Source organism: Cryptomeria japonica, chromosome 11 (genome assembly GCF_030272615.1).
Source record: "Cryptomeria japonica chromosome 11, Sugi_1.0, whole genome shotgun sequence".
Classification (NCBI taxonomy): Eukaryota; Viridiplantae; Streptophyta; class Pinopsida; order Cupressales; family Cupressaceae; genus Cryptomeria; species Cryptomeria japonica.
Genome location: NC_081415.1, coordinates 63,042,955 through 63,054,655, shown reverse-complemented (window position 1 = coordinate 63,054,655; position 11,701 = coordinate 63,042,955). Strand labels below are relative to the sequence as shown.

The window sequence follows — 11,701 nt, the reverse complement described above, 5'->3', positions numbered from 1 at the left end:
AAATTCTCAATCTACGCTCATGATCTCATGCATCATCTCATAACTCATCACACTTTTTATAAACATCTCAACTAAGTCGGCTAACAACCTTGGAACAATTTCCTAGGTTCAATGTATCTAGACAATCTTGTTCATCACGCTTTACTTACATCGACCAAACACATTATAACTCAAAAATAAAACATTGTGTATCGGTTTACGGATCTTAGTGACTTTGTTCTATCAGTTAGTTGTTCTTCATGATTGACTGCTATGTACATCATAACTCGCTCATCCTATTGAATCTATCGATGTGGTTCTAATCATAGACTCCTTCCAATGTCATGAATATGTCCTCCAAACTGCAACATCTAACTCTTCATCAATCTCCAGTACCGATCGCTTGAAGTTAACACTGTCTCTATTTACCAGTTATAGCCTTATTTGTCGGATCATTGTTTAACTATCTCTATTACCGGTTAGGCATTAGTGGTTGGCCTAAAATACTTAGATGACTATCAAAATATAGTTTCCATCTATGGAAACACAAAACAAGTCATCAATCATCCTAATACAACCTACATCATCATCATTAAGCCAACATTCTCCAACGCTAGGTTCCTCTACATAGGGCTCTATGGTATGCTCACTAGTAGAGAGTAGTTGTGTATATCTTATCATTTCTAGACAATTGCTTCCATCATGATCAGATTTTAAATAAAAAACATAATGATTACTCACATTTGAGGATGAAGAAGAAGAAGGACCTTCAATTGCCAACCTTGGGCTTGGACTAGCTATAGTAAGCGGTTTACTTTGGGTTGCCTGATAATTGTAATCCCTCCTTGACACATCTGGATAGGAAGTTGATGGACCTCTAGGCATCTGTCTCTTCAAGGTAATAATATCATTGGCTAATCTCTAAATCAATGGACAACTCGAATTTATTGGTAACGGTTTTCTAGTCTGTAATTCTTTTTTCCATTTCCTGATTGTAATAAGATCATCTTCTATTGTTGATGCACTACAAAAAGGATGTTAGGAACACAAGAAAAATCATTCATTAGTGTTAGTAGTATCAATTATAAACGAAATACAAAGGAAACTACAATCCTAAGCATGCATATCAAGAGAGATATCAAACATATTATGAAAAGCATACAAGAACGAAGAAAAGACACAAAACACTCTCAAATGCTTGCCAACATGCTCATAGTTGTTCCTCCCTTGTTCCTCTCCTCTCCAAGTTCCACATGAGTGTAGCCCTCAACTTTTTGTACTACTATGCAAGTCTTATGGAGATTCAAGATTTATAAAAAATGATTAAAATATGCAAATACAAGCTAAATATGAGAAAGCCTAATTAAGCTATATTGATTTTAACCAAAATAACAATTTAGATATGATTTGCTCCTAAAATGCTCTCTCAATTTTAGTATATATTATATGCATACAATATTTCTAGATGTGGATTAAGAAGGAATGGGCTCTATTTATAGGGAAAATAGGGCAATGGATGGTTGAGATTGAGTAATCTCAACAAGGGTCAGGATTGATGGGTTTGTGATCCATGTGAGGGCTTTTAACCCAATCCCAGGATGACAAATGTCATCATGAGATGGCTTGAGAGGAGGGGGAAGAAGTATTAAATGCTTGAGATGACATGAAGGTTACCTTGGGAGGTAAGGTTAGGCTTGAGTTGAAGGAATAAAGCCTTTATCCAATGAATAATGCCTTTATCCAATGAATAATGCCTTTATCCAATGGACAAACTTTTGTGCAAGAGTTAGTGGGGATAACCATGGTCAAAGCAATGAATGCTTGAAGAGACCCATGAGTTAAATGGAGGTTGAGCTAGAGGTAAAGTCTCTAACCATGTGGGTGTTGAGTTAACCATTAATAGTTATGTAAGAGCCATAAGTGGTTTGGAAGACTTTAGGGGTTAACTTGTTAAAGACATAAAGCCTTTAATGCTTTTCAAAGACTTTGAGGCTTTGAGAAGTGACTTCAAGTTGCTTAGGAATGTGACAATAATCAGGGAGGGTGATTATGCTAATTAGGAATGGTTTAGAAGAATCTAGAATGGGTTTAGGAGAGTCTAGAATGGGTTAGAAGAGTCTAGTGGGCTGGGTGGGTGAGAGAAAATAAGATTTTAATTAAAATAAAATTCATTTATTTCAACTAAATAGGTGCAACTTGCATTTGTAGGAGAATGCAAGTGGGGGGTAGTTTAGGGATTTAAATAAAAAATTTATTTATTTATTTAAAGGAGGAAAGGGGCTTAAATTAAATAAATGTTCTTTATTCATTTAATTGATTGTGAATTTGGTTTAATGAATTAATTGAAATAAATTGAATAATTTATTTAATTAATAGAAAAAGAGGTCGAGGATGAATTGATTAAATATTGATTTAATTAATTGGCTATTGATGGTTAATTGATCAAATAAATATTAAATATTCATTTCATTAAGTGGACAGATTTATGTGACTGCAATTGTTATAGCCAATGTTTGAGCAACTTCTGTATTACCATCACCCTCTCTTTTTATAGTAAAACTTATATTAGGCGGTAAGGTGTTAATAAACACAGCCTTGATTAAATGTTCACTAGGTCTCATATTAGTAGAAATCCTATTATACAATTTGTTAAACTTTGCTACAAAATCTCTCATAGTATCATGTACTTCTTTCTTCATAGAACCTAACTGAGCAACCAATACTGAATCACCCTCAGTTGTTTTGAATATTCTTTCAAACTTGGTTCTTAATGTATTCCACTCATTAATGCAACCATTAGGAAGAGAATAGAACCACTTGGCAGTAGGACCGGACAAAGATTCCACAAACAACCTCATTGTAACATCTTCGTGTTGCACTGCCAAGATAGAAGATGCAACAAAGAAAGCCTTTAAATGTTCTTCAGGAGAAACCTTCCCATCCTCATTAAACTTAGGGATAATTTTCCCAGAGCCTTTGGGTAAGTCTTGGAGCTGGGCCCCAACTGCAAATGAGATAGGACCTATTGCTAAGCCCCATGGTACAGGTGGTGCAAGTTGATCCATGATTTGGATATCAAGGATTGAGAAACAAACTTGGAGAGGTAATATAATACCCTGCAATACAAGGGCTTGAATGTGAGAATGCGAATGGGCAGATGTAGGCCTATTAAACCTAGTGGGAGAAGGAGGTCTACTGATGGTTTTAGTTCTCCCAACAGGTGAGAAAGCTGAAAAAGTTGATAGACTTTAAAAATTTAAAATCTTGATCAACAATCCCTTTTTTCTTATCAGCCCTAGTGTATCTTTTGGAAGCCATAATTTAATCATCGAGTCTCAAAGTCGACAACTTAAACCTAAGGGGAAGATTCAATTAATTCTAAGGACTGGTAAAGGGGGAATCTCTTCAACTTGAATAATTATTCCCTTTAGAGAAACATCCATATGCACAACATTTTCTCCAAACTCCTCTTCCTTTTCCAAGACAACATTAACTCTGTGAAATTGACGTTCAGTCTTCCTCTTTTACCAGGCAAGGTGTCGAAGAGTTACCACTAAATCTTCTTGATTATGAACCAACCAATCTACATTAGGTTGTAACACAAGGGCCACTTGGCTTGGCAGACCCATAACGGACTAGTATCCCACAAATGCCTCATGATGCTCATCCTTATATATTTCCCTAGAAGGGTTGCCAAAAATCTATTGGTTAACAGATTTGTCACCTAACTCTATATTCTCATGCCCACGGAGATGAAAAATGTAACCACAGTTGAACCAACCTAACAAAATATGAACTGGCTAATTCTCTGCTTATTTTACAAGGTGGCAGCTACCGTCTAATGATTTTCAATTAATAGACAAACAACTCATATTCTTTTAACCCAAAAGAAAATAAGGAAAGAATACTAACTACTATTTTTAGAATTTTTCAGTTTTTGAAATAAAGCTACTACGAAACACCATTCACCGCTAATATTCTACAACAACTAAAATATCAAATCATCTACCATTTCAATATAAATTCACCAATTGACTTTCAAAGAACAAAAAAGAATCCATACACCATAATTCAAATCTTATGAATATATGAAAACCACCAGTAGTTCTTCTATATTAAAAATAGCTGACAATCCCATGCATAAAACTTTTGCTCTAATGAGAAAAAAAAAGTTTCCCCAAAAGATCATCATTAGAAACACAGTCCAGATATTTAAAAAATGAAAGATAACGGTTTGGCAAAGAAGAATATGGTCCCTGGGTTCCTTTTATGGGGACTATGTTTCTATTTATCTTTGTTTCTAACTGGGCAGGTGCTCTTTTTCCTTGGGGAATTATTAAATTACCTCATGGGGAATTAGCCGCACCTACAAATGATATTAATACTACAGTAGCTCTAGCTTTTCTCACATCGGTAGCTTATTTTTATGCAGGTTTTACAAAGAGGGGTTTAGGCTATTTTGGTAAATATATTCAACCAACCCCAATACTTTTACCAATTAACATATTAGAAGATTTTACAAAACCTCTATCATCGACTTTTGGAAATATATTAGCTGACGAATTAGTAGTTGTCGTTCTTGTTTCCTTAGTACGTATAGTGGTACCTATACCTATAATGTTCCTAGGATTATTTACAAGTGGTATTCAAGCTCTAATCTTTGCAACTCTAGCTGCAACTTATATAGGCGAATCCATGGAGGATCATCATTAATTGAATTAATTGGACTCAGTCTTTTCTAACTTTTCAATTCATACATAATTTGATATGTATGAAACGTGAAATGTTCTGTTCATTTCGATTCTCCCTTGTATAATCATAAGTGAAAATACTTCATCTCTAAGATCTTAGTAAAAAAATTAAGGATCACTAATCCCATCAATAAAATTCATGGATATAATAGATCATATTTGTAGATTCATATCTACATAGTAAAATGAATAGGTTTACTAATGGGAATTAGTTTAGTAAACTGTGTACCCCGATGTGGAACAATGCATTTTTCGATTTCGAAGGGATACATACATTTTATGTACATAGTTTGTATTATGTTATATACATATACATATACATACACACACACACACACACACACACACACACACACACACACACACACATATATATATGTATGTATGTATATGTATATACATATACATGTATATGTATATGTATATACATATACATATATATGTATGTGTGTGTGTGTGTGTGTGTGTGTGTCTATATATATATATATATATATATATATATATATATGTATGTATGTATGTATGTATGTATATGTATATTTATATGTATATATATATATATATACATACATACATACATACATACATATATATATATATATATATATATATATATATATATATATATACATATATACATATACATATACATACATACATACATACATATATGTGTGTGTGTGTGTGTGTGTGTGTGTGTGTGTGTACTAATATATATAATTATTTAGAATTAACCATAAAAAATGGGCTATTACGTAGAATATTTCATTTTATAAATGAAAAAAATCTGTCTCTATTTCATCTAAAAAAGAATATAATGTCAGGGTAGAGAATTGGTAATATCATAATTTTGAATGCCATTTCGTCGAAGTTTAGTTGTTTCAAAGAAATTGTTCTCTAGTTGAACATGAACAATCAAATCAATAGATAAAACTATCATATTATCCACACCTAAGAGGAGATTACAATGAATCCTTTGATTTTTGTTGCTTTCGTTATTGTTGTTGGATTATCCGTAGGCCTTACTTCTATTGGACCTGGCATTGGTCAAGGCACTGCTGTGAGACAAGTTGTTGAAGGTATTGCGAAACAACTAGAGGCAGAGGGTAAAATACAATCTTACTGCTAAGTTTAAATTTTTTGGAAGCTTGTACTATTTATGGATTAGTTGTAGCTCTAGCACTTTTATTTGCTAATCCGTTTGTTTGATCTCGAAGACCAAAATCTGTATTCTTCAGGATTTTAAAGACCCCCCTCTATCAATTTTCTTGTTCAGGCAATAGGGGAGGGGGTGATCCAAAATAGTGGACTTATACTTCACTTATTTCGGTCAGAAAGATTTGCGACACTAGGAGAAGTAGATAGATCGAACAAAGTTTTTTTTTTATAATTGTATCCATAATAATATATAGATATTATTATCTTTTTTTTTTTTTCTTACTTAAGTGCAAGGTCCAATCCCTTGCCTACTTGGAAGGTGCCTAACTGAAAAGAATTATGGTTGGGAAGGTTAGAGTAGCAAAAGCCATTGGAATCTATATTTTATACACTAGAAAAATCAGTTTTATTCTTAATAAACCAAACAAGAAAATGATTGATCAAAAAATAGATTAGTCATTTATGAAGAATCAACTTCAATGACCAGAGTTAAAAGTGGATATATAGCTAAAAAACATCGAAAAACGATTCTTGCATTTGTATCAGGCTCTCGGGGAGCCCATTCTAAACTTTTTAGGGTTGCTAACCAACAGAAGAGCAGAGCTTTAGTTTCCGCTCACCAAGATAGACTTAAGCGAAAGAGAGATTTTCGTCATTTGTGGATTACTCAGATTAATGCAGCATCACGTGCGAATGGAGTTTCTTCTAATAAATTCATTCAATTTTTATACAAAAGACAGTTGCTTACAAATCGTAGAACACTTGCACAAATAGCTATATTAAATAATAATTGCTTCTCTATGATGTTAGAAAATATTATTGTGTCATGAAATAGTTAAACCCAATCTCCAGGGGAAACTCTCCGGGAAACTAGAGACAATACAAAAATGAATTCGGACCCACTTAGATAATTCAATTATTCATTTATGAATAATCCTTTTTATTTATAGAATTGTTAGATATCCCAGCTTGATTAAATGTAGGAGCAAGTTGGCTCTAATTACTTTTCATTTTAAAGAAAGAAAAGGTATCAAAGATAGAATACGAGCTTGTTTAACAACCCTAGCTATTAAGCGTTGTTGTTTCAACATTAATCAATTCATTTGGTGAGATAGTATTTTTCTTTGCTCGCTAATAAATCGATTAATTAAGCTAATATTTTTATAATCGATTTGCTCTCCAGGCCGAATTGGCGATAGATGTTTTCGAAAAGACTGTTGATTTGGGGAAAATCACTTAGATCTATTTCGAAAATATGGCTTAGGTCTATTTCGAAAATATGGCTTAGATCTATTCCGAAAATATGGCTTAGATCTATTTCGAAAAGAGGGAGATGTATTCCGAAAAGATGGCTTCATTTTATTCATAGTTTGTTTTATGAACCTTTCAAATACTTTTTTTCAAAATATTTCGAAAAGAAATATTGATAGTGACATATTTTGTTAAAATACAAAGATAGAGAAATATCTTTGACATATTTCTATTCCTGGGTAAAAATGATAGATTCAATCTTTTTTTTATTTCTCCATGAATAGCATGCTTGGAACAATAAGGACAAAATTTCTTTAATTCCAATCGAAGAGGAGTATTGCGTCGATTTTTTCGACTCGTATATCTTGAAATAGCTGGTGATTTTTTATTACCACTATCTTGAGTACAACTAGTACATTCTAAAGTAATTGTTACTCTTACATTTCCACCCTTGGCCATATAACTTACTTTGGATATTGTATCTACTTCTTTTCTTTTCAATTCAGAAAAAAGAGAAGAAAGAGAAGAAAGAGAAAGGAATAGAAGTTTTTGAAGAATGATTAAAGATTTTATTACTTAACTCATTCTCGTAATAAAATCTTTAATTAAAAGTTTTCAGTAGTTTACTATTTGAGGAACTTTTGGATCTAGATTCTTTTTATTATTCTAACTTCCCCCCCCCCCCCACCTTGAATTCTAAACAGATTGAATCTAATTTATTTTCTTTATCCAAGAAGAAAAGGAAATGAATCTAACATCATTTTTTTTCTTTCGGGTTCACGGGAGAGGAAAATGAAAGTCAAAAAAAGGGAAAATATAAGGGCATTTGGGTATCTATCGATATTTCTGGTCTTGGGTTATCAATAATAAGTTTTCATTAGAGTTGGGCTATTTGATTGATCCACTTACTTCCATTATGTTAGTTTTAGTCACAATAGTTGGAACCATGGTTATGATCTACAATGATAATTATATGTCTCATGATAAAACATATGTGAGGTTTTTTGCTTACCTTAATTTTTTTAATGCTTCTATGCTGGGGCTAGTTATTAGCCCTAATTTATTACAAATAGATATATTTTGAGAATTAGTAGGAATGTGTTCCTATTTATTGATAGGTTTTTTCTTTACGCGACCTAGTGCAGCTAATGCTTGTCAAAAAGCATTCATAACTAACCGTGCAGGGGATTTTGGACTCTTATTAGGAATCCTAGGTTTTTATTGGGTAACAGGTAGTTTCGAATTTCAATATTTATCTAAAAAATTAAATGAATTGACTGCCATTGATGGGGTTGGTTCATTTTTTGTTACTTCGTGTCCTTTTCTCTTATTTTTAGGTCCAGTAGCCAAATCTGCACAATTCCCACTTCATGTATGGTTACCTGATGCTATGGAAGGGCCTACTCCTATTTTAGCTCTTATACATGCCACTACTATGGTAGCAGTAGGAATTTTTCTTGTAGCTCGATTGTTTCCACTTTTTAAAGCTCTACCTTTAATAATGTATCTTATCTCTTGGATAGGGGGAATAACAGCTCTATTGGGAGCTACTATGGCTCTCGCTCAAAAAGATCTTAAAAGAGGCTTGGCTTATTGTACTATGTCTCAATTAGGTTAAATTATGTTAGCTCTAGGGAAAGAAAATAAATTAGATTCAATCTCTTTAGAATTCAAGGGGGGGGAAGTTAGAATAATAAAAAAAATCTAGATCCAAAAGTTCCTCAAATAGTAAACTACTGAAAACTTTTAATTAAAGATTTTATTACGAGAATGAATTAAGTAATAAAATCTTTAATCATTCTTCGAAAACTTCTATTCCTTTCTCTTTCTTCTCTTTCTTCTCTTTTTTTTGAATTGAAAAGAAAGGAAGTAGATAAAATATCCAAAGTAAGTTATATGGCCAAGGGTGGAAATGTAAGAGTAACAATTACTTTAGAATGTACTAGTTGTACTCAAGATAGTGGTAATAAAAAATCACTGGGTATTTCGAGATATACGACTTGAAAAAATCGACTCAATACTCCTCTTCGATTGGAATTAAAGAAATTGTCCTTATTGTTATAAGCATACTATTCATGGAGAAATAAAAAAATAGATTGAATCTATCATTTTTACCTAGGAATAGAAATATATCAAAGATATTCATCTATCTTTGTATAATAGTTTCTTGAAGGAAACCATTATTTTAAAAGCCTTTAGGCCTTTCCCGACTAGCCAATGATCAATAAAAGTAATTAGAACATAAAACAAGAAACTGCCACTACCTATTCAGCTTTTGGTTCTTCATCTTCAACATTCTCCACCTCCTAATCGATACGTGCCACCTCCTAAGCTTTGATCCTTTGCCTGTATTCACAATACCTGTTCATAGTTGGCTCCATTTTTGGGTCCTCTGGTATAGTGGTGATCTGCAACCTTTTTCTCCACTTTGCAATGAACCCATCAGTAGCCGCTATATCTTTGTGCATTCCATCCATCTCGGATTCGAAAGTAGAAGCATGAATTTGCAGGTGACCCAATATTTAAAGGATTCCAAGGACATGCTATGAGGATCTCTAACATTATTTTGATAATTATCTCTGAATTAGCGTATCATTTCATTGATTTCCAATACATTCTCCTTGAAGCTATCCATGAGATCAACATCCAGAGCACAGAGATTTTCTTTAATTTTCAGCAAGTCACTTAAGTAACGTCTCAAGGAATTATAAATATCATTAATTTAATCACGATAGGTTTTCTCTTTCCAATCTAGTGCATCACGCCAAATAGGATTAACCTCCCTTGGATGTTCAACTATTTTCTCAGTGGTCAATATGGTGTGGCCCAATAACATAAGATCTGTGACTTCCCTTGAGAGCATGAAGATACTCCCATGTTCTTTTTTGACTTGTTGTAGTTTTGTTAATGATTCCTTTCTTTTGTTCCATATATTTATATATAGCAGCTTGAACTTAGTAACATAACTTACGCCAACACCATAAATTTCATTGATCCAGTTAGTGACAACTTTGGCATACCCCAAGTTACCTTTAACTTTCCTCACAGTGCCTGGAGCAATCTCCTACACTTGTGAACTCAAAGACTCTCCAACAGTAGGATTTATAGAAGATGAAATGAAATCCTTCAAAGATTTCACCTGAGATTGGAGCTCAAGATTCTTCTTATTTTGTTCTTGCGCTCTTTTGATTAATGCATGAATAGAGTAGTCAACATAATAGACGTCCACCTCCAAGGTGGAGGGTCCCATATCTACATGAATGATCTTATAATCCTTCTAAGTTACATCACTTGCATCCACATTCCCAACAAGATCAACAATCTCTAGGATTTGGTGGCCAAAAGCAGGATCAAAGACAATTCAAGACATCCATTTAGCCTTCTTAGGCTTATAGAAGCTTTCCAATAACAATGCAACTGTGTCAATTTCGGTAGAGATAGGGGTGGAAACCTTTCTTTTCTTCTCAACCTCTGACTTCAACCAAGTTGGAGAAGTCATCTCAGATTTTTATTCATTATTGGTAATACCAGGGGTTCTTTGCATGGGGAAGGAAGGGATTTCAAGTAGAGCAGAAAAAGACTGATCATCAATGATTTTCTGATACATACCCTCAAAATTAGAGAGGGGTGATTTTCCTTTGAGCATTGTAGCTCGTTCATCTTGTTCACAAGTGGCTTTAATACGAGCAGTGGTCTCTATTCTGGCTTTTCTCCATCACCACCTTATTGAGATCTTATGCTCAAAGGTTTTTCTGTTGACCTAACTGCTGGTGTTTGAGCAAGGGACGATGAAGTTGTCCCATGCTCTCTGTGAGATGATGATTTTTGACCTTAAGAAGAACTAACCTATTGATTCCATCTACCATTTAGCTAGTTAGAGGTTCTCCTTAACACTGGGGCAGTGCGAACCATTAGGTCTGAAACTTCTTCCTTAGACTGGTCAACTTCCAAAGAGATTGCATTAGCAACAATATGGTATTTCGGGTCAATGATGACCTCATCTTTAGTAACATCATCTGAGACATTGAAGGAAACATGAAGGGTGTGAATTTGTTGTAAGGAGAGCCTCATGTAGCTTCTTCTGAATACTTCATCATCATCTAAACAATCTTCCCAAAAATCTTCAAGCTCAGGATGATGGATGTAACCTTTAGCTCCATATAGATGGTGCCTTACATACCCTTTGATGTCAAAGCTGCCTCTGGCTGATAAAGATGAAAAGTAAAATTTCTCTAGAAGTGTCCCCACTGCCTTAGCATCATCATTAGTTTTACAAAAAAAGACACCGGTGGACAATGGAAAGGGATATCCCCTCTTTCCCATATTCAAATACTTCACATTCACTATAAACATTTGGCAGTAGGCTTCTAAAAACACAACATAATCAAAGGGAAAACAAGGCAGTTTTAGTGGCTCCTTCTCAAAACCCTCAATTCTAAGATATGAGAACTGGTCAAATTGGGTGTAAAAGCTTCCAAATTTCATCACAAAGTCAACAAAAACATGAGAAAACCACAAGCCACGGTTTCCTTCCAGTTTTCTAACCAAACTCATTGAGAATG

The 11,701-nt window shown here is 33.8% G+C and overlaps 1 protein-coding gene across 1 annotated transcript; it reads left to right on the top strand.

Annotated features, from left to right (window-relative positions):
- Nucleotides 1–4,209: 4,209 nt before the first annotated feature.
- Nucleotides 4,210–4,692, top strand: LOC131051372 (ATP synthase subunit a, chloroplastic-like; the record flags this gene model as incomplete). Its single annotated transcript, XM_057985860.1, has 1 exon — nt 4,210–4,692. A coding segment is annotated over one exon (483 nt), but the record flags the coding sequence as incomplete, so codon positions are not given.
- Nucleotides 4,693–11,701: the final 7,009 nt, after the last annotated feature.